Genomic DNA, 23,566 nt, shown 5'->3' with positions numbered 1-23,566 from the left:
ATCTGCTGACAGTTTTCTGTTGGTTCGCCCGCAGAATGCTGGGTAGGCGTCATGTGAGCAGGGCGCGAGCTGCGCCACACACTGCTGCAACCCGGACAAAATGAGCAACAGGTAGACTGACACTTTAGTAACTGGTTCAAATCTAATTTTACTGATGGAAATATTAAAACATATCATTATTATTTATTTTTTATTTGTATTCATTTATTTATTTATTTATTGGAGGGGGGCGGTGTCAAACATGATATCTGACACCACTGGTCTGACTTTGACCAAACTTGGAATGATGCATCTTCAATAAAAATATATGCATCTTCAGTAATAATAATAATAATAATAATAATAATAATAATAATAATAATAATGATACATTTTATTTATATAGTATTTTATATAGCTTTTAAGTACTCAAAACGCTTTGCATAGTAAACGAGATATACAAAAAAAACACATGAATGACTGAATGAATAAGACAGTGAATAATTAAATATTAAGAAATGATGGCAAATAAAAGAATCAAGAGAGGCTATAGGGAGAAGGACAAGGGAAGAGGCGCCCCCATCGGCCTGATGGGGGCGCTGTAATTAAAGGGAAAATTTAAATACAATCCAAAAGGCCAGCACTGCTACACACAGAAACTGCTGCACCACTGGTCTGATTTGGCCCAACTTGGAGGGATGATGCGTCTTCACACTGTGTCCCAACGCTTAAAAAAATACACTGATTGGCCTAATGGGGGAGCTATAATTAAAGCTAAAAAATGTTAACTCAGACACTACTGGTCCAATTTAGACAAAACTTGGAGAAATGATGCACTATACACTATAATTAAATGACAAAATTTCAAACTTTGAAGGCCTTAACTGCTACACCACAAAACAGATGAAACTGATCATGATGATAAATGACAGGTATTCCAGTGCCTCTGGTTAGTTTCTGTCTCCTTTTTATCCTTTTCTTTTGGCTCCCTCTGTTGATGGATCTGAATAAAGCCTAAGTCATCCAGCCTATTTATTCCTATATATAGCAGTTGTTGTAATGCAGGCTGAGGTTTGGTAAACTCCTGTGTTGCAGCACAGAATATTAGAACAGAAAAATTCCATGCACACCGCCTTGCAACACACAGCGCTTTATTGCTGAGCTTTCAGCCTTAGGCCATCATCACAGTACAGAATACTGACATGTCCATCCCTGCTTTTCAGACCCTGATTTGTGTCGTCCTCGCTTGGCCTTCCTTTAAATGTCAACCCATCAATTGTGTGATGTACTATGCAGTGTTTGACTTAGTGCTAAAAATCACCTTTAGTTAGAGGGGTTTTTAAAATACCGCAATCCTTCAACAAGCAACCCAAAACGTGTCTTCACTGCACTGACTATTTGAAACATAGAAAACTCCTCCATTTACTCTCTTGTCATTTTGGACAGGTCAAGGCTTTCTGAAAATGATCAAAAAACATTAAACATTAAAACGTGATACACACAGGAGTGGTCATGAAAAGATGCTCATTAGCTGGCCAAACTTCAGAGGTTAGACTTTGTGTTGTCACTTTCCTGGTTGGAGATGATTCATCGTTCTGTAGAATCAAACAGGTGCTTCATGACGTGTTGTGGGTGTTGTGGCCACAATGTGAGTGTGTGTGTTTCTCATAATACACACTGTGGACACTTTCTGCCTATGACTCAGCACCAGTGCTGATATTAAATATTGTAGAAAGCATACTGGTTTGGTTGTGTTTTAGATTGTAGAAAGCAATCACCTGCTGTTTAGTATAGAACTTTATGATGAAACTAGGTAGTTGTGTAAGTTAGGTAATATCAGTTTGGTGCAAACAGAAAAGGTTGCTTCATTGATCTTATGTTGATTCAACATTTCTGTGTCACTTACTTGAACCCTAAACTTACACACGTCCTTCATCTCCATGCAGGTGGAACTCATTCTGTCTCTTCTCAGTCTGTCACTTCTCTTCAAAGTGACACCGTAAACAAAATGCGTGGCGGATGAAAACAGGATTGAGGTAATATTTCCCAAACAGCTATTTCCAGCAGTGGGAGAGATACTATTTATATTTTATGTGCCAAGACTGTACATTCAGACGGCCTCCCCTCCCCTTCCCCTCCTTCTGTTTAGCCATAACAGAAACTTCAACACAGTATCATCTTTATGGAAAAGATTAAGAATAACCAAAAACAGTCACTTTGATTTGCTGTAGTAAAAAATGCACACTACAAGGACTTCTGCCCAAAATAACACCACCCTCTTATCTGTGTTTGTCAAAAGAGAAACTACCACACAGTCTCAACAAATGTGGCAAATGTGGTTTTAGAAAAACCACATTGTTTGGATGAAGAATATTTTATGATAATAGAAAAAAAAAAAGCTGAGTCAGTGGGCGTTTCACATCATTCATTAATAGAGATAACCCTGTCAAATCGATCAGGAAGGTATTTGATTATTGCCACATGTACCGACCCAAACACACCTATGAAAATCCCAGTCTTTATATAGAAAAGCTGTAAATGACCGTGATGGTAGGAATGAGGAAGACGCCACAGGTCGAAACAAGTCGTGTTGTTCCCAGTGGGGGTTTGAGTCCTTAGGGACAAGTGACGTTTTATTCTCTTTGTGTTCAACCTGAGGGGAGAGTCCGATTCTCGTTTACATTTCTTCCTCTATCTGACTCAGCGTTATCTTTCGTAAGTCTTTCTTTCGTCACATTACGTGCAAGTCAGCAACCAGGGTCATTAAGGTGATTTTACTGTATTTCTCTATATGAATGTTGCGATGCACACAGGTACAAGTTCTGTGTGTAGGTCCTGTTGTCCATGTACCATGTGTGTATATGTAGCAGAGAGCTGTAGTTACACTGGACTATAAACAGGGACCCTTACTGTGTTATTTTTCTTATTTTAATTTTATTACATGCTGTATTATGTTTTTTTGTGAATTGCACTTTACTGTCGTGATTTTCTTTTTATTGTTTGTAAATTTTGTGTGTCACACATACATGACTGTGCACCACTCTCTCTCAGAGAGCATTGTGTAAACGGCCTGTTCTTTCATCATTGATATCTGCTCTGCTATCACAGGTGGCTAACAATAACGTGCCTGAGACAAACAGGTGTAACTGAGTCTGGCATTATGGATCTGGATGATGTCACTCCGTCCAAAGATCCCCTAAATTCTTGGCATGGTAGTGTATTATCAGCACTACATCAGGAACTGTCCCATGGTTGTTACAGTAAGCCACTTTTTCAGCACACAGAGACAAAGGCTGAAAGAGACCCACTCCACTGCGGAAGCTCACTGCCGCTGACTGGTAAACAAGCTTTTGAGTCTCAAAAAGCTGCTCTAGTTGACCAGGCTTTGTTATCCCACCCTGATTTCTCACAGCCCTTCGTTTTGTCTGTTGATGCATCTACTAGAGGATTAGGAGCTGTACTTTCTCAAGTGCAGGATGGTCATGCCATGGCTTGGCCCATTGCTTTCGCAAGTAAATCTCTGAACCATGCACGGTCAAAATATCCAGCTCACAGTTTCCCGCTATCCACGATAAGTTTAGTCATTGGCTGCGTGGGTATAAGTTTACAGTGTGGACTGACAATAATCCACTCAAATATATTCTCACCAAGACAAAATTACACGCATATGAGCAGAGATGGGTGGCTAAGCTGGCCCCATTTGATTTTGATATCCAGTACCTTCCAGGGCCCAGGAATACAGTGGCAGATTCACTGAGCCGTGAGCCTTTTGTAAAGCCTAGGGTCATGCTCAGGTCGACGAGAACGGCGTACAACATCTTGTTGAAGGAGGTGAGGAGTCTGCATGTGTCTGATGTCCGGGATACGTTTCATCTTTCCTGTGAGCAGCCTGAGGTGAGAGGGATAAATCGACCATCATCTGCTCTGAGTTCCACTGGAAACTCTCTGAGTTCCACTGGGAATTCAGTTTTGTGTGTATATAACAGTAATAACAGTTCGGTGACCCGGTGGGTCTCTCACCTCCCTGAGTCCCAGATAGATGTTGAAGAGTGTGATGGTGACGGGGTGGGTCTGTGTGTGCCACCTGATTTGATTGCGGAAGAGGATCACCGTGATATGGAGTTGGACAATGGTGTTGGCTCGGAGAATGAAGGGATAATGTGTGAGGTGAAATCAACCCATGGAGTGGATGTTAGGGATGGACCTGATGAGATGGATCATGCTGATGCTGGTTCAGAGGATTCAGACTCAGTAATAGTCTGTCAGGACACTGATCGGTCATCTGACACAACCACTGTGAACTCTTTTGCTATGGATGTACTGACCTCAGGTATACCTCCATGTACTGAACCTATACCTGTGTGTGAGTCGGAGGGTCATACTGACACCACTGCTCTGTCTGGGGCACCAGTGGATTCTCCGAGAGGGGGGCTCCGTCCCAGGCTAGGTAGACTTGTTAAACCTGTGAACAGGCTCATTCAAACCATGTCCACACAAAAAGTCAAACTTGTCTCTTGATGACAAGGGGTGCGTCTTTCTTAGGGATATATATATATATATTTTTTCATTTGGATCTCCTTTTGGATCTCCTTTGTGTCATACTTGGGGGGATTTGTAACCTTTTTATGGTTGTAGTTGTCTATCACATTTGACACGAGCTGGTAACATTTGTTGTTTTTTGTGGTTTTAAACGTGTACATGGCATGTTTTCCTGAGATGAGATTGATCACCTCATGTTTTTCCTAATCCTTCACAGGATAGTTTTTTTTAGACTGGTCAGCCTTTCTGGCTTGGAATGAAGGGATTGAATCGTGTTACATTTGGGTGTTGTGCATGTGGAATTCTTACTTTTGTGTTTTTGATCTTTCTTGGGAGGTGCTGATGTGAGCCCTGTTCATATAATATATATAATATAAAACAGTAGGGGTGGATGTAGCAGAGTGATGTTTTTTTACACTAGATTATAAACAGGGACCCTTATTGTGAATATATATAATAGCAGGTACTGTATGTGGTTAGGTATTTTGTTTTTATTTTTCTTATTGTCATTTTATTACATGCTGTATTATGTTTTTTTGTGAATTGCACTTTACTGTCGTGGTTTTGTTTTTATTGTTTGTACATTTTGTGTGTCACTCATTGTGTGAGTTTGCACCTGTGTTGGATCTCCACTGGGAATGTGCAGACAGCATTGTGTAGAGGCTATTTTCTGTTTATCATTTATATCTGCTCTGCTATCACAGTTGGCTAACAATAAAGTACCTGATATGGACATCCAGAGTGACAGTGTCATCACTGAAATACACACAATGCAGAATAACACCGACTACAGGTACATACTGTGAATCTCTATAAGCTGACAATATCACCCTGCATTAAGGCCACCAAGGCAAATTCATGTACATTTATTGTTCTTCATGACTTATATAATTCTAATTATTTTTTGTGATGAAACCTTTTTCACATTGGGTGGTTAGACCATTTCAAACAATATACAATAAACAACCAGGAAGGGAAAGAAAATGGGAAAAAAAAAAGGGTAAAACTAATACATTCTTGTTGCAGACCTGACCTCCCTTAGCCTCTAATTCTAATTCTGATAACATTTTTGAGAGGTCAAACATGCATTTATACCCAAACCCCTATGCCTCTTGTTTGATCGGCCTGGTGCTGGTCTGATCTGGTTCCTACCGACACGTTTCCTGTTGATGCCTAACCTAAAAGGTCAAGTCAAAACCACAGACGCTGCCCTTGCCCCCAGCCACCCTCTGATTACCACTGACCTTAGATATAAGGCCCAGAGCCTATCTTGAGCCACGGTAACAATAGGCGCAGCCAGTTTACTCATAAACTGTCAACAGTGCTGCCGTGCAATCACCTGTCCCAAGATCCATGCTGGTGTCCTGCAAGAGAATTCATGCCGGCATGAAACAGACAGTGCTGGTTTCCATGTGTGAGAACCTACTGCAGAAAAATCAAATTTTCTGCTCTAGTATGAAGTACACATTGTAGAGTAACTGGGAAGGTGGGAGAAAAGAGAGGGAATGACACAGCACAGATTCAAATTTAAGCCTATATGATAGTATTTTCCTTAGCCCACTGAGTAACAAAGATACCCTGATGGATTATATTATTTATTTTAGTTACAAAATAACCAGTAATGGTGCAAGAGGGAGATTTTTCATTAAATTCCACATCATATAAATTAAATAACCAGAGATTTCAGTCCCACTGAAGAGAGCTAAATTAGGAATTCATGTCAATTTCAGTTATGTAACCGCAACAGATCAAATGGTCCAATATCCCCACTTTTCTAGACTTATTGCTAGATGACTTTGCTATATCCGTGTGTCACTCAGGTGAACAAGAAAACCAGGAAACTAATTATTTAAACAATTTCCTGTGTGTGCATTTGTCTTTGGGCATTTCTGGTAAAATATTGGTTAATTTCCTCAACGTCCTAAAGTTATTATCAGACATCCTCAGATTAACAATTGGGAGTCTCCCATGGTTCCCTTCAATGAGAATAGAAGCTGATATGGCTGTTTAAATTGTAACCAAAGGGATCGTGCCTAGTTGGAGGGTAAACCTTGATTAGCAGCTCATGGAAAAGAAACGACGTGTCCAAACTAAGGTTCATTTACAAGTCTCTGTCGCCTAAACACACATGTATAGTGGCAATGAAGGCTCAACACAGTCGCTGTTATGTAGTGTGGCGTGGGAGGGGAAGTAGGGGTGCAGGTGCTGCTGTACAATGAGGGAGACAAACGGGTCAAACTGCCTGCCTGTCCTCCTCATTGCATCAGTTACTCATACATACATGTCAAATTCAGACAAACACATGCGCACACACAGTCAGAGGCACATACACACACGAATACGACGAGGGGTAGAGGGGTGAATGACTGAGTGAATGAAGCCCATTGTAGGAGGCATCGCACTGTTTTATTCCCAATGAAAGCTTAACATTAATTAAAACATGCTCAAAAGGCATTCTCAGCCAATAAAGAGAGGATGGCCGCACCAAGGAGTATGACCAAATCTTCCATTGAAGAAGTGGCCAAACTAGCTGGTCTGGGTACAAAGGGGGTGGAGACAGAAAAGCATCAGTATGGGTTGAGCTTCACCTGCTGTGAAAAGGTGTATCTTTGGCAGAGAGAGAGCAGAGAAGGAGCAGCCATGCTTGGACCAGGTAAAGATGTGGATGTATGTGAGAGCAGCGCAGTGAGAGAGACCTGAGAGGGAGAGAGACATAAGGGAAGGAATGAGAGACTCACACAGGATCTGAGATTAATCTGAGCACTTGATTCAATAGTTCAGTTCTCAGTTGCCTAAGAGGTTGTGAAGTACTTTACCCAAGCATGGCAGCTGTGTGGCGATTTGTACTTTTACTGTTTGTGCTGCTGATGGTCTTCAGTGGGCCGAGCCTGGCCAGTGAGGACAGCCATGGCACTGAGGCCAGCACAGGAGGCAGCACTGGGACAAGCACTGACTCTGGGACTGGGACAAGCACCGATTCTAGCACTGACCACGGGACAGGCACTGATTCTAGCACAGACCATGGGACAGGCACCGATTCTAGCACTGACCATGGGACAGGCACCGATTCTGGCACTGACCATGGGACAGACTCGGGCCATGAAACAGGTGGAGGAGCTGGTCACGGCGACGAGACAGATCACGGAGAGCATGGACACGGGGCGCCCATCACCACCCTGCCCATAGTGAGCTGGAAGTGGCACCACGTCACCACGCCATACCTGGTGGCCCTGTGGGTGCTGGTCAGCTGGCTCTGCAAACTCAGTGAGTCCTACTAACCTAACTGTCCACAGGGGGGCTGATCTGAGAACAGCTCAGTACTTTACAAACACAGTTCTTAAAGTGGCAAACACCGTTCTGTTCTCTGTGCTTGTGATGAACAAGGCAAAGTGGTCAAATTAGAGGTCACATTCAATAGGGATTTAACCCACTGAGTACTAGATGTGATTTCAACATGTGATATTACAGGAGCTGATATTACATTTTTAAACAATGCATAAATAGCTGTAAATATCAAAAGAAAATATGCACCAGAGAAGTCCATATGTACAAGTTGATACTTTATTTTTGTTATATACACCCCAGAAGATGTAGACGTCGACTTTCACATTTAAACCTTATGTAGCCTCACTTTACCCTTGACATCAATAACCATTTCTTTTAAATGGCAAATCAATGGCAAATCAATGTAAAATTGCTCAGTGCTGTGCTACAGGACACATTGTGTCCTGTAGCACAATGTGTAGAGTGCAGAACTAGGGTTTCATTGCCAATGGTTGAACTCAATATGAAAAGTCTATACATTCATGGTACTGGAAGGTGGTTTGGATAAAAGCGTCTACCTACTAGTATATATTACATGTTCTCTAAGGTGTCTGTATTTTAAATTCAGGTGCTTTGATTTAAATTTGTCAGTTGTTAGTGTAGAAAATGAAATAATGGCTCTGAATTAATGAGTTGGACACCGATATCTGGCTGTAGGAGAGAGGAGAGAGCTTGACCTCTGTAATTAATGAAGCTGAAGCAGCTTTCTTGTTCTGTTTAGATGTGGGCGGTTGTGATCGCTGAACATGGTCATTAGCATTTCATGTGTACACAACAGACACAACTGAGTTGTGGCGCTGTGGACAATGTAAATGTATGAGCATGCGTGCGTACGTGTGTGTGTGTGTGTGTGTGTGCGTGCAGTTGTTTGTGTGTACCTCAGTTTACATAAATATGGGACGGCAGCTGCCTGCATATTATGAAGGAAATGCGTCTGTGGATCCCCAAACAAAAAAGCAGACACAACAGGCTGATTTTTGGTCCGGATGCTACAGTATGCGTGTCACTTTTGGCACCTTCATTGTTAATCTCCTCTGCCATTGGCATAACAGACCCTAAAATGTTACAACAGTGTTTGTACTGATAGTAAACCACTTGAGAGATTTCCAGTGGTAACAGTGAAAAATGCCTCTGATGTCCTTAACAGACCTTTCTGTAGACACTGACATTTGATTTTGGGTTTTTGCAGAATAAAATTCAACCATGTTTTACAATTTGGGAGATGGTAGATCATTTGAATTTGTTTGGACTCAACATAATTCAGATCATTGTGATCCCATAGTGTGAGAACTGCCTCGCCAAAGTCAAAGTTTTCGTTCATTGGAAAAAAAAAAAAACAGTTACAAAGAACAGCATCATAATTTAAGTCCTCAACAACAACAACAATAACAACAATATTAGAGATCAGCTCCAAAAGAGAAAATCCCCACACTTCCACAAGACAATGTAGAGTTCACAGTTCAAATAATTTAATCAATATTGTGTAAAAAGGGCAAAGGCTGTGCAGAATGCAAACATTTACACAAAAGATTAGAGGCCATCTCCAAGTGTTATCACTAAGTGTGCTATTTCATCCACAGATAAACTTTTTATGGATATGGAGATAATCGGGTCCTTAAATGTCTGATTTTTCACGTAAAGGGCCGACGGCAGAGGCTCAAATTCATCCTGCAAGGGAACAGCGTCGGTGTATTTGACTTTGAAAATGTCTGCACATTGAGCCAAGACACTTTGTTGACATCTGGTTAGACTTCAAGTGTGACAATTTGAATATATTGAGATTGAGATTCATTCATAACCTTTGTTTGATAAAGGTTGGTCTGAAAAAGTAGATTTCAAAGGAACTGGAGCACATCAGTTCTACACATCTAATCTATATACACTATAAATAATTTTTATGATTTTATGCTTACTCACTGCAATGCAGTGACGTGCAGACAATAGTGCATTTTCCTCAGAATGAGAAAAGGTGTAGCCTCTTCCTCCCTCCTTACAGATTTACAATGTTTGCTTTCTTTCACCCTCCTCACTGCAAGCTTTCTCAGTCAATTCCCTCCGCTTGATTTTAATAACAATTGACAATGGACAATAAATGGAGGCGGTTGGTTTCTTCATCCTGTGGGCTGGGAATCTCTCTTTTCACCTGTTTCAGTCAGTGCAGATCACATCAAACTGCAAATAAAGACAATTTATTTCTTTCATTTCATTCATTTTTTCCTGTCACATTCCTCAAGTTCAGTCTAGTTTAAAAAACAACAACTTTGTACCTTTTCTCTTCATTTCTTATTTCTTTAGCACTTTTCTATCAAACAGGATCAGTCTAATTATTATATGAATATTTGTCACATTTATTGTCAAGTCTCTGTGGCTCTGACCCTTTCACTGGTTGCTTGTAATGTCGGTGATCTTGGAAATTAGGCTTATTCTACTGTTTCACTCATTTGAAGTTACTCTGAAAAAGGCCATATGAATGCCTGAAATGTAAATATAAAATGTATTTGATCCACTTTTATTGTTGTTCACTCTGGAGCTTTTTGTAGGTGTCGCCAAAATCTACACACAGAAAAATAAAGGTGCCGAAAATGGTTCTTTGGACCGATGCCATAGAACAGTGACTCTCAACCTTTTTCATATGAAGGACCCCTAATTTAGCCCACATTTGGGCCACGGACCCCCATTTGATGAGATTTTGTCTCTCAGACCCAAATCTGAGAACATTTGTATTGTTAGATATGATTTTGTCCAGAATCCCATGACTATCTGTATTGTAGATAGAGAGATAACAGTGAAAATAAGATCAAAACAGTCATTCTTCTACATTCTCTAATTGTATTAACTTCTTGTGAATGAAATAATGGTGAAGTTTAACAATTCATCAGTTTGCTGCGGACCCCCTGGAACCCCCTCAAGGACCCTTGATGGTTCCCGGACCCCACGTTGAGAACCACTGCCGTAGAAGAACCATTTCTGGTTCCACAAAGAACCTTTCAGACCTTTCCATTCTTTAAAGAACAATTTCTGCACTCCTTTGCTTACACATCTGAATTGTGTTTTTGTTTATCTGTCCTTAAATTGCTCTTTGCAATTGCACAATATATAATATGGAGCGGTTTGGTTATTTTCCACATTTATGCCATCACCCATCATCCAATAACTAAGAATTAAGAACCTTTTAATGTACCATATGGTTCTTTGGGATATTAAAAGCTTATTGAAAGGTTCTTAGTGGTGGTTGTTCTATGGCATCACTCTGAAGAACCATTTTAGGTTCCAGCTCACACCTTTATTTTTCGGTGTGTAGCGAGAAATGAAATGACACATCTTGAGTGAGTAGAAATGGATCATTTAGCTTGTCCTCCCACTTTTCAAACCGTAACACAACAAATGGAAGGCCTTTAGTCACGCTGTAGTTTCTGTAACTCCCAGTCTGAAAATAATAATCATTTATCTTTCCCCACCTTTTTACTGTGAAGTTGACCGTGAAGTTGACCTCTCAGGTTTAAAAAAAACACAGAGCTTTGGTTATTTTATAATGACTGAAAGCCTAAGTTAAGGGGTAGCCACTGTTCAAAATGATATATTAGGTCATTAGTTAATAAGGCTGAACATGGGAATTCATGCGTGACATCGGTTCTCGCTTCTGGGTCTGTGAAGTTAAACACTCTCATAAGGATGAAGATAATTAATACTCTCTTACAGCATTTATGGTAAATTAGAAAACAACATGTCACTATCCAATATGCAGTTCATTTATTGATTCAGTAGACTATAAATTAATTAATGGTAAATGGTAGTAATTATTATCAATTAAATGTCATATTCATTGCACACAGAAAGACGCTTCATGTAGTAAACGATTGATTAGGACATGAGCAGCCTCAGATGTGTTTTCTTATATCCTGCTCTAAAAAAAGGCACAGTGGCTCACACCTGTGTGAGAACTTGGGTATCAAATCATTGAACCAGGCCATCTTACCATTTGAGTTGCCTCTTAATCAATGGGGCTATTGTGCCTTGTCTTTCAGTCCAAAACAAAGGAAAAAAAATCATATTACATTATATCCCAGTAGCAGTTAGCTCATAGCAGCTCAGGGGGGGAAAGCCTGAGGAAAGTGGATTTTGTCTCCACGTTTTCACCGTTCTCTCACCTTAAGGAGGTGACAGGAGGCTTTAACCAATATTGAGTAATGTGAGCGTCAATCATTACTAAAGCAAAGCTGTGAGACAGAACTTAGATGCAGTGGAAAAGTTTCTGCACGCACACAGGTATTAGATCAGCACTGGCCTCGATCAAATGACACCCCCACACACACACACACACACTCACTCATTCCCAGACACACACACACACATACACACACGCACACAAATAGAAAATGCTCCAATATAAACTATGAAAAAAAACATTGACTCTTAATAATTGTCTTAGTCCCAACTAATACAATACACCAAATCTCTACAATCTATATTAATGCAAAAAAAAAACCCAAAACATTACATTGCATAATTATATAGGACATTAATACAGCTCTTTGTATAACTTTGCCAAGTGTTATATCATTATTGTTATTATGCACCGTGACAAACTTGAGTGGAAGCAGAAGTAGAGAACAAAAAGATGAAAGAAAGCAATGAGTGGTGAGTGTTTGAAAGGTGACTCAATAACCAGACCTCCCTTGTACATCCTCGTACATCCGTTACCACTACACCCCCCCTCCCCCGACTTTCTCACACGCACACACACACACACACACACACAACCTTGGTCTGAGAAGAGACATATAAAAGGCTGAGTCCGTGGTTCTGCACACCTCTGAACTCACAGCACCGCTGACCTCAGACAGTAGGAGGGAAGAGGATACAGAGTTACACAGAGAGAGAGATGGAGAGATAGAAGGAAACACACACTAGAGAGAGAGAGAGAGAGAGAGAGAGAGAGGAGATAGGGAGAGGAAACACAAGTGAGTGTCACAGTAGAAGTAGACGATTACAACCCACACACAACAAGGGATAAGAAGTGTAACAAACTGTCCGTCAGTTCAGTGCGGCCTTGGCACAGACAGATCGCCTCCAAACCGCTCTGTGATGCCAGAACCAGACTCCACGTAACTTCTGGGGGTGTGAGGACACAAGGAGTGGTCAGCCACAGGACTTTCTCTCTCTTCAGTCTATCTATTCTATTTATATGATCAAATGCGAGGCCGCAGACGCACGCACCTCTGTCTGCTGGGGTTGTCGGTGTTGCTGGCTTGCCTGGTCTCGGGGGTCAAGGGGGCGAAGGGTGAGGCGGCGCGTCAACGTTCACATCCGGAGCCTGAGGCGTCGGGATCGAACTCCAACCACACCGGACACGGCGATGGCTCCAGCATCACAGGGATATCGATTGTGAAGTTTCAGTGGCACCATGTGGAGACCCCTTACCTAGTTGCATTATGGGTGTTGGTGGCCGGTGTGGCTAAAATGGGTATGTAACATGACGTTTTAGGGCTTAAAAAGTGCTAGAAAAGAGTTTTGATTTGATGTAGACTGGTAGATTCGGATCAAAGACAAGTACTGAATTACATAAGATAGAGACAGAAGTTTACTGCTATCACAAAGAGGAGACCAAATGGCAAAGCAGGTGCTCAGATCTTGCAGGGTCAACATCTGAAAGTTGTGTTATAGTTTGATGAATGTTCAGTCTGCTAATTGCTCTGTCAGAGAAGATGCTGCTATTTTTTACTCCAGCTATAGTGTAACAAGACTTGCATCCTTATGATGTATATCTTAAAAGACAATTACAGTGTTGTACTGCTGTCACACATCAAAAAAGACAATGTGAAATATTGTTAAATTCTGATTTTCCCAATGTTGGCATATACATGAAAGATGGGATAGTGTAAAATAGTAACAATAGTTTCCATGAAAAATGTATTTTTGTGAAAGGAATGCCAGATATGTTACTCTGTCTGGCTATCAGCAGCACACACAGTAAGAATCACACATTATAAATCTGCTAGAAGTGTGAGAATGAAAAGTGATTTAATGTTACAATAATGTGCCATTAATAGCCTTACTGTTACAGTAGCCAACAGCCGTCTGTGTCAGCGTTATCAACACAGCATGCTGTTCCAGAGGACAAGAGCTTCTTCCTTTTCACACGTTTGTGGCATATTAGACATTCCACTGATTGTCAAGAGGTTGACGCTTGTTGAGCGTGCAGAAAACTTGTGATAATGCTGAATCATTTGTCTAATATCTATTCTTAGAGGTTTATGTTGAATATTAAAGGTTACATGTGAGGTAACTCATGTGCTGCAATGTCACTGATGAGCAAAAAGCTGAATATTCATTTGTCAACACTGATCATCTATTTGTTTTCTTAGCTTTTGAATAGCTTATCTCAGATCCGGGGACAGTCATGGATCTCTTGGGTATGAGTAACACATCAATCCACCAGCAACTTTCCATACAGCTTTGGAAACAAGCAGAATGTTTTCCTTTGGTTACAGAGTTCTGCAGGAATATATAAACACGGTTATGGAAAATGTCAGGCCATCAATCTAAAGTGTCCTTAGCTTAATCTTTAACTATGTTTATATGAAACATCTCAGCAAGCGCTTACGGCATTGAATGATAAATCAAAATTTTGAAATAGCTAGATTCAATTGAGTAGGCTCAATTATTAAATAAGCTATAAAGAGACTGTGTCATAAAAAAGCCATTAAGCCAAGTAACCTTAACGGAAAGTGGCTCTTTAGTTATGCAGAGAGATTTTTGTACCTTCATACACACCACCATACTGGTTAATGATATGCCGAGAACAAAAAGTGACTTTTTCAGTCCAATGAAACAGTTGATCATTTGCAAATTTTGCAACCTCAAGAGTTTTAGTTTTATGGTTTAGTTGGGATGCTGAGCGTCAACGCCTTCCTGGGAAGGAAGGAGAACTCTGACCCGTAAAGCACACATAATCGCACCCAGAACACCCACTTCACCAGCACTTTACCCTCCTTCCCTCTGGTCGTAGATACAGAGTACCCATGTGCAGCAAGAGCTTTGTCCCTTCTGCCATACAAGCTTTAAATAGGAACACCCCCCCGTCCCGGATATTAACTTTCTGTAACTTGTTTGTACAATGTCAGTATGTTTTTGTCTCTGTACCACTGTACAATGTCAATGTGTTTTGGGGTTTCTGTTTATTGATTGTGTTTTTTTTTCTGTTATTTTGTATCATGTCTTTGAACTGTTTTTGTGTGTGCATCAACTATGAAAATAATTTCCTAACTAACTAACTAACTAACTTTTACTGTCTCAGCCCAGGACCTGAAATAAAACAAGTTTAGTCTCATCCTGAACTGAACTGGGATTTATTAAAACATACTTACTGTCTTTTCTTGTCTATCAAGAATCCCTTGGCTCTTGTTATGTGGTAACACACCAGAAAAAGGTTAACAATCCATTTTGGTTTATGAACCAAAGTAGTTTAAGTAATAACACCTTTCACTTCTAGACTGATGATGTCAGGAGGGAGTGAATTTTACTATTGTCTGTTTTCTTTTCAAACAGTTTTTGACATGATGCTCTGTGTCCACTTTTTCACTTAGATACATCTAGAATTGATCTTCCATGTCACTGAGTTTTCCCTTGTTCTCAACCTCTCTTTTGGTTTCCCGCTCGCCTCACCCCCTTGTCTTTATCACCGCAGTCATCGAGGCCAACCACCATGTGACCAGCGTGATCCCGGAGAGCGCCCTGCTCATCTGCTTTGGGTTCATCCTGGGTGGGATGATCTGGGGGGCGGACAAGGTGCAGACCTTCACTCTGACGCCGACCGTCTTCTTCTTCTACCTGCTGCCCCAAATCATCCTGGACGCCGGCTACTTCATGCCAAACAAGCTCTTCTTCAGCAACATGGGGGCCATCCTGACCTACGCCGTCATCGGGACGTGCTGGAACGCCGCCACAGTGGGGCTGTCGCTGTGGGGCTGTCATATGGGAGGAGCCATGGGTAAGAGAGGCCTTCACTGCACTGGGGTCAATATCTCTCTGGGATGTTTGGGGTATAGTGGGAATGTTGGGTTAGAATCTGGCATAGAGCAGGTATCCATGTGACTGAACACCTGTCAGATGCTTCAAGTCACACTGAAGTGACTTGACATTTTGAGAGCATCGTATTTCTGTAATTTCTGGTTGAAACAGGATGTTGGGGTGGGGCGTAACGTGGGGAGGGATGATGGTGTAAACTGATGGCGTATAAGGGAGAGGAAGGCAGTTTTATCTGATGGTCACGGGCAGGGGCGTTGGGTGAGGGGTGGATGGGGTGCGGGGGTTCAAAAATCTGTCACAGCATTATTGGTTGAATATTTTTACGTACATCTACTGGTACGCCATGAAGTAGATACACTGTTTTTAGGAAAGAAATAACAAGGTTTTGATATAAAAATAAAAAAACAGAAAATCATTTTTTGCCATGTATTGTTAAATAGGCGTATATTATGACATGGAAGTTGGCTAACAAGGCCAAAAAGTCATTTTTATACTTAAAACCCAAATCCACTATCTATTTGACCATAGAACATTTAGGTTTACTCTTATAAATTCTTGAATTGTCGGTCCATGGATCAAAACTTTGGTCGATCACTCCGAGAGTGAAGAAATGACTTCAGTCCAATGAGTCAAAACATAAACAAAGCCAATAAAGAGGCAGCATTGACTCATAAGGGGCTGTTATGATGCAATTATGGATTTTAAGAGGGCTACACCTCACTGACACATGATCACTCCAGTTCTTCTGAAGTCATTAGGAACTAAAGGAAATCAACTATATTGTGTATGCAATTATATTCAACAGGGTGGTTAGAGATACTGTCCTATAAGGTCACAGGGTTCAATCCTCTCAACTACCTGCTCTGCTTAAGAACATGATCTAAATGCCTATACGATATGAATGTAAATCTCCTGTCCCATGCGCTGCAGGCGAGCTGGACATCGGCCTGCTGCAGTACCTGCTCTTCGGCAGTCTGATCGCTGCTGTGGATCCTGTGGCTGTGATCGCCGTGTTCGAGGAGGTCCACGTCAACGAGGTCCTCTTCATCATGGTGTTCGGAGAGTCGCTCCTCAACGACGGCGTAACAGTGGTTCGTATGCTGCTGCAATGAGAAGCTGTCAAGCTTGAGTGACGGCATTATAAATAGAAAAGAACAGAACAGAACAGAATAGAATAGAATAGAGTGCTTGCCCTGTCCTTTCATCATCACCACTTCTCACAACCGATGTCCTCAGCATTTTCTTGATGTTACATAAGAAGCAGAACAGTTTGTGAATTTGCAGAGACATCCATCACTGGAAAATACACTTCCAAGACGTTAAGTGTAAAGCAAACATTCTGCATTTCAAAATAAAGGTCTCGTACCTCGTCTGAAGTCTTTGCGCCTTGGGTGAACTTTACCCCCCCCCCTGTCTGGTCGATCAAAGTGCTCCTTGAGGTGGCTTGATTACAACCTGGACCAATATCACATGTATTTGTCTTATGAATCACACCATTAAGTTCTATATTCATTGCCAAAAGAACAAAGGGAAAATGAAAGGGAATGAAAAGGTTTTCTTTTCACCTTTCCAGTGACTATGTACTGGGCTCTGACCTGTCTGAAGAAATGCTTATAAGAACAGGAGACTGTGTGTCTATCAAAGGAGTGATTTTCATGTTGCAACTGAAGGTTTACATGCTCCTCTATGTGTTGAGAAAACCATACGAACCTTGGGCTTATGAAACCCTTTCAAAATCTACAACTGTAACAGGCAGTTACAGTTGAGATTTGGGAGGTTTTCACTGTATGTGGGCGATATGAAGGAAGACAAATCGATTTTTTCTTCTTATCTCAGGTACTCTTCAATGTGTTCGATGCGTTTGTGTCCCTGGGAGGTCCCCAAATCGATGCTGTGGAGATCATCAAAGGAATAAGTATGAACTGAACCCATTCATTCACTCATTTGTGCTGAAAAGTGTTCTGTTTCTTACTGTGCAAATGCTGTGGAAATCATGTAATATCTTGTAGTTCTGTGTGACTCATACCCAGGTATTAGGGGCTTGATTCCCAGTGAGGCATATATGCAGTCACGATAAAAGCGTTCTCCACATGGCATACTGTACATTAAGTTAGATAACATGAGAAGAAATGCTTTCAATCCACACGTCCTCCTCTCTCACTCTCTCACTCTCTCTCTCTCTATCCAGTTTCCTTCTTTGTGGTGGCGTTCGGCGGCTCCCTCATGGGCTTTGTGTTCGGCTTGCTGATCTCCATGCTGACCAGATGCACTAAGAACATCCAGATCATCGAGCCGGGCTTCATCTTTGTCCTGGGATACCTCTCCTACCTGACCGCCGAGATGCTCTCCCTGTCTGCCATCCTGTCGTGAGTGCTTCAAAAAGGGTTTATCTAGTTTTTATTACTTATGTGTCCTTGCTTCGTTACAATTAAATGGGATTTCCATTTATTTTAAGAATTTGTAGGTGGTATCCCTGTGGTTACAATTACATGTATATAAAACAAAGTCATAAACCAGGAAACTAAGACTTCAACCTGTGATGTCATCATCATGTAAAATCTAGAGGTTTTCCACAGGGAATTAATTGGAAAAGATGGTAAAAGTGACAGTAAAGACATAGGAATGACATAGACATTATTCCTCTTTCAGCCAATTACAGCCCATGATATCTTAGCTGTCTGATTAACATTTCCTTGTTTTTTGTTTCTGTAGGATTGTCTTCTGTGGCATGTGCTGCCAAAAGTACATCAATGCAAACATGGACGAGAAGTCCGTCACCACGGTCAGATACGCCTTGAAGGTTTTCGCTAATGGATCAGAAACCATCATCTTTGTCTTCCTCGGCATCTCGGCCATCGATAGGGGATTGTGGGTGTGGAACACGGGCTTCATCCTCCTCACACTCCTCTTCATCTTCGTCTATAGGTTCATCGGTGAGACTGAGTTTGTCTTCCACTGTTAGGTTAGGTTGGAAATAATACATATAGTCAAAAGTGAAAAGTCACAAGACTGATTGTGTGTTTGTGCATTATGTGTGTTTGCTTTTTTTTTTATTTGTATTTTTGAAAAATGGGTTATATACAGGTAATAAGGCGGGAGTAACAGAACATATTAACTGAATAAGACACCAAAAAAAGCAAATGAATAAAATAAATAACTAAATAAATACTAGAATAATACTTTATGTGTTTATGTGTGTTTGCATGTATACTACAGGTGTCTTTTTACTGACCTGGATCCTGAACAAGTTCCGGCTAGTCCCCTTGGAGGTTATTGACCAGGTGATTATGAGCTACGGTGGCCTGCGAGGGGCCGTTGCGTACGGCCTGGCTATGATGCTCGACGAGAAAAAGATCAAGGAGAAGAATTTGATGGTCTGCACTACACTCATTGTGGTGTACTTCACTGTCATCCTTCAGGTAACGTCCTGCAGTTTCCCTCAACATGCAGACATGGTTAAACTTTTCTCTGATTATGTAATGTAGAATAGAATAGAAACTTTATTGATGCCCAGGGAAATATTTGGTGGTTGCACAGCAGCTGAAATACATCTTAGTTTTGCACATATGGGGCAAACCTGTTGATAATCTGCGTCTCGGTTGCAGGGAATAACAATGAAACCTCTGGTAACCTGGCTGAAAGTAAAAAGAGCTGCAGTGAACGAGCTCACACTTATAGAAAAAGTACAGAATAAGGTAAAGCTCAAAATAAAACCATTTCACCTTTTGCAGACACAGCAGCAAGAAAGTACCTGTTTATGATCCAATATCTCTTTATTTTGCTCAGGTGTTTGACCACATGCTTGTTGCCATAGAAGACATATCTGGACAAATAGGACACAACTACATGAGGGACAAGTATGTGAACAATCATCTTTAACCATTTAACTTGGCTTCACTGTACTGTTATACACCGTGGATTTCAGCGTGTGAACAAGCCTAAAGCATTTTCTCAATCCACTGTGAAGGTGGAATAACTTTGAGGAGAAGTGGATGTCCTGGCTTTTGATGAAACCATCGGCGAGGAAGAATCGCGACTACCTCTTCAATGTCTTCCACCAGCTGAACCTCAAGGATGCAATGAGCTACGTGTCTGAGGTGAGGGTGACATATAATGCTGTTCTTGATGTTTTATTCAATTAGGTATTCCCTACATCAAAGTATTAAGGATAGACTACATCAGAAGTTAAAAAGTAGGGGAAAAGTGAGTTTTTACCCTTACTGTCAGCAACCAACAGCCATAGAAACCAGCATTAAAGGATACAGATATAGTATTCATTGCTGATTTAATGGCAGATTATAAGTATTTCCTCCTTTTCCTTGTTGCAGGGCGAACGCAGAGGCTCTCTGGAATTCATCCGTAATGACACCGCCATCGTTGACTTCAAGAAGAAGTTCGGTGAGGATTTCTCAGAGGTCATGCCTGACATCATGGGAGACATGTCCGACGATCACGTGCCGGTTTCCTCTATCATGTGAGCAAACCCCCTTTTAACCTATTTACACCATAATCACTGGGGAAGCTAAAATTAGACTGCACCATATAGCAAGTGTAAATACATGCCAGTATAGGGTCAGCCGGTGGTGAACAGCAATCGTAAACAGCACTTATTTACAAAAAAACACCTGCCAATTTTGTTCCTCTTATGCTCTTCAGTTCTGAGTTTGCGGATAGACATATTTGAATATAAATAGACTTAAAGCATTTGAGCATTTCAATAACTTGAAAATTGGTATTGATATATTCATTCAACAAATCCAGGTACAAGATCAGATCAATTCTCTTGCCTTGGTGTGAATGCTCAGACTCTGCCCCCTAGTGACCAAAAGCAGTCACAGCAACACTTTTTCAACACTTGGAATAAACCAAACTACTTTGAAATATCATGCACTAACCATGAGTTTGAGTTTGAGTTTATTAGTATTCATGCTCACAGTTAACAACTTAATAGAAGCAGAATTTACATTAATAAAAATAGAAATATATCTATACATGATTGTACCTCATAAAAATGTAAAACTATACATATCTATATACACACATGCACCCATACATTCATACTCGTACATACGCATTTACAAAATACAACCATACACTTACGTACAACCATGCATACATTTTAAAATGCCATAAAAAACAACAATATACAACACAAAACAAACAAACAAAAACAAAAACAGACCCCAAAGACTTCAGCTATCCATCTTTTGTTCCATTCAGTTCTGTATTGTACAGTCTGACTGCTGTAGGCAGGGTTGCTGCTTTCAGCCTGTTTGTTCTGTACTGGACGTGTGTAAAATTGTTGCTGTTCCGTAGCAGTCTGTTTGTATTATCTGCTCTTGTCTGTGGGAGCAAGTCATGGAGTGGATGTTGTGCGTGTGTCATCTCTTTGACCAGCTGAATGGCTGCCTGTTCCCTCCTGCTCTGAAGAGTTGGGAGTTGCGGCGGTGGGGTGCAGCCTCTGGAGATGATCATGAGGGCCCTTTTTTGCACCCTCTCCAGTAGTGCAGCCTGGCAACCATCTAGTTATTCTCATTCAAAGGAGTCAGGTGTAAGTGCTGTAGGTGTGTATGATGAAGGCATTAAGTGACTTGTATGCTTTTTGCCCTGTAGAAGAGACAATGTGCCGTCGGTGAGCTTGGAAATGCACGAGCAGGACATCAAGAGTATGAGGGAATCGGAGGACATCAACACTCACCACCTGCTGCAGCAACATCTGTACAAGGGCAGGAAACAGGTGAGCTTCTTCTGTCACATTACTACAAGGAGTGGGTTGAATACATAATACAAATAATAATAATAATACAAATACATAAATTCAAACATGAGAGATATAGGTCATACTAAAAATGGTTTGGCCAAAACTAATGAGAAATTAACTCTTTGGATTAGTTACGGATTGTCTCCATCTTCTCAATGTCGATTCCCAACTTCTCATACTGACCCTTCAAACCCCTTGCTGTTTTTTTTTGGGCTTACAGCACAGGCACAGGTACAGCAGGAGCCATTTTGAAGTCAACAAAGATGAGAACGAGGTGCAGGAGATCTTCCAGAGGACCATGAGGAGTCGTCTGGAGTCCTTCAAGTCTGCCAAGATGGGTGTCGCTCCACCCAAGACGATCACCAAGCACCCAAAGAAAGACCAGCAGCAGAAGGTCGGAGCCTCAGTATTCTTGTCCACTTGACATTTAGGGGATAACGTACACATAATCTATCATAATAGTCAGTCAGAACTTGTGTAGACTAATATGGCAGTGGTTCCCTTTTTCATATCAAGGACCCCTAATTTAGTCCACATTAGTGCCATGGACCCCAGTTTGATGAGATTTTTGGACCCAAATCTGAGAATATTTTTTATTGTTCGATATGATCTTTGTCCAGAATTCCATGACTATCTGTATAGAGAGATAACAGTGAAACTATGATCAAAACAGTCTAATTGTTTTAACTTCTTGTAAATTAAATAACAGTGAAGTTTAACAATTCATAATTTTGCTGGGGACTCCCTGGAACCCCCCCCCCCAAGGACCCCTGGTTGTCCCCGGACCCCACGTTGAGCACCACTGTAATATAGCATGCCTTATCATATTTTTGCACTTTGCTAGTTTAACAAGTGAATGATTAAATGTTCATTGTTGCATTGATGCAGATGCCAAATGGAAAATCAATGGACAGAAGTAAAAGCCACCCGTTTGGCGATGAAGGTCTGTATCTACGTTTCAGTTTTTGTGAATAAAGCTACACGCTTATTTTTGTCCATGTGCTTTGTGAAAACCTACTTTTTAAAATATCACCATCTCCTTTTTCATTCTAGATTTTGAGTTCTCGGAGGGAGACAGCGCCTCCGGTGGCGAGGCGTCCGGTGGTTCGTTCCCCATGAGGGTCACCTACCGAGCAGGAGGTAAAACTCATCCATCGCCCCGCGCTCACCTCCTCTCTGACCTTTACAGCCCATTAAACACCGTTCCTCTCTCTCTCTCTTTCCCCTTGGGTCCAGCCGGCATCGAGAACCCAGCCTTCATGCCGGAGATCGACCCCATGGCCCCGATGCAGATCCCTCCCTGGCTGGCGGAGGCGGACGGCGGCCCGTCGGTGGCTCCGTCCCAGCGGGCGCAGGTGAGGCTGCCCTGGACGCCCAGCAACCTGCGCCGCCTGGCCCCGCTCCGCCTCAGCACCCACTCCACTGACTCCTTCCTGCTGGCCGACTTCCCCGCCACACAGGAGAGACCCGATGGGCCGCCGCCACAGCCGCCACAGCCGCCACAGCCGCCACAGCAGCCCCCGCCACCTCAGAGAGATAGCACCCACATGTAGCCCCCAAGCTACCCACCTCACCCACGGACCACACACTCTGTCTCCCTTTGACACCGACTCCTAACCCGGTTGCCAAAGACACAGTACACAACCTCAGACTTTGCACTGTCTACTCTCAAAATCTTTACTAGGGAATGTTTTCTTTTCCACTCCATTGTTTAATCAATTTCCAGACGAAACATTCACAATCCCACATAACCTTTAACAGATTCTCCTGTTGCTCCAACTTTCACCTTTGACCGAGCAGAGGAATGGTACATGCAGGGCGAGAGACACTCAGCCTGTTATTTACCAGCTCCTGTTGAACATTATCTTATTTTTTCATGTTGATCCACTCTGTACATTTCAAGTACTCGTCAAATCCCTAAGCAGCATGAGTTCA

The 23,566-nt window shown here is 41.6% G+C and overlaps 1 protein-coding gene across 2 annotated transcripts; it reads left to right on the top strand.

Annotated features, from left to right (window-relative positions):
* The first annotated feature begins 7,129 nt into the window (after positions 1-7,129).
* Positions 7,130-23,193, top strand: slc9a3.1 (solute carrier family 9 member A3, tandem duplicate 1). 2 transcript variants are annotated; one of them, XM_071535646.1, is made up of 17 exons: positions 7,130-7,488; positions 7,549-7,782; positions 15,530-15,832; positions 16,801-16,961; positions 17,707-17,785; positions 18,059-18,236; positions 18,583-18,803; positions 19,087-19,289; positions 19,476-19,565; positions 19,657-19,727; positions 19,838-19,967; positions 20,199-20,344; positions 21,484-21,607; positions 21,852-22,025; positions 22,520-22,574; positions 22,685-22,771; positions 22,868-23,193. In XM_071535646.1, exons 1-17 carry the CDS (start codon positions 7,341-7,343, stop codon positions 23,182-23,184), a joined length of 2,721 nt encoding a protein of 906 aa, XP_071391747.1. In that variant the 5' UTR covers positions 7,130-7,340; the 3' UTR covers positions 23,185-23,193. The 2 variants fall into 2 exon arrangements, with proteins under 2 accessions (XP_071391747.1, XP_071391746.1); XM_071535645.1 differs by having other exon boundaries at positions 7,130-7,782.
* The last annotated feature ends 373 nt before the right edge of the window (positions 23,194-23,566 follow it).

This window comes from Centroberyx affinis, unplaced genomic scaffold (assembly GCF_046629955.1).
Source record: "Centroberyx affinis isolate AG114_WGS23_722 - 3 ecotype Tasmania unplaced genomic scaffold, CSIRO-AGI_Caff_v1 ptg002746l_1, whole genome shotgun sequence".
NCBI classification, from domain to species: Eukaryota; Metazoa; Chordata; class Actinopteri; order Beryciformes; family Berycidae; genus Centroberyx; species Centroberyx affinis.
This window is presented reverse-complemented; position numbering and strand designations above follow the sequence as displayed.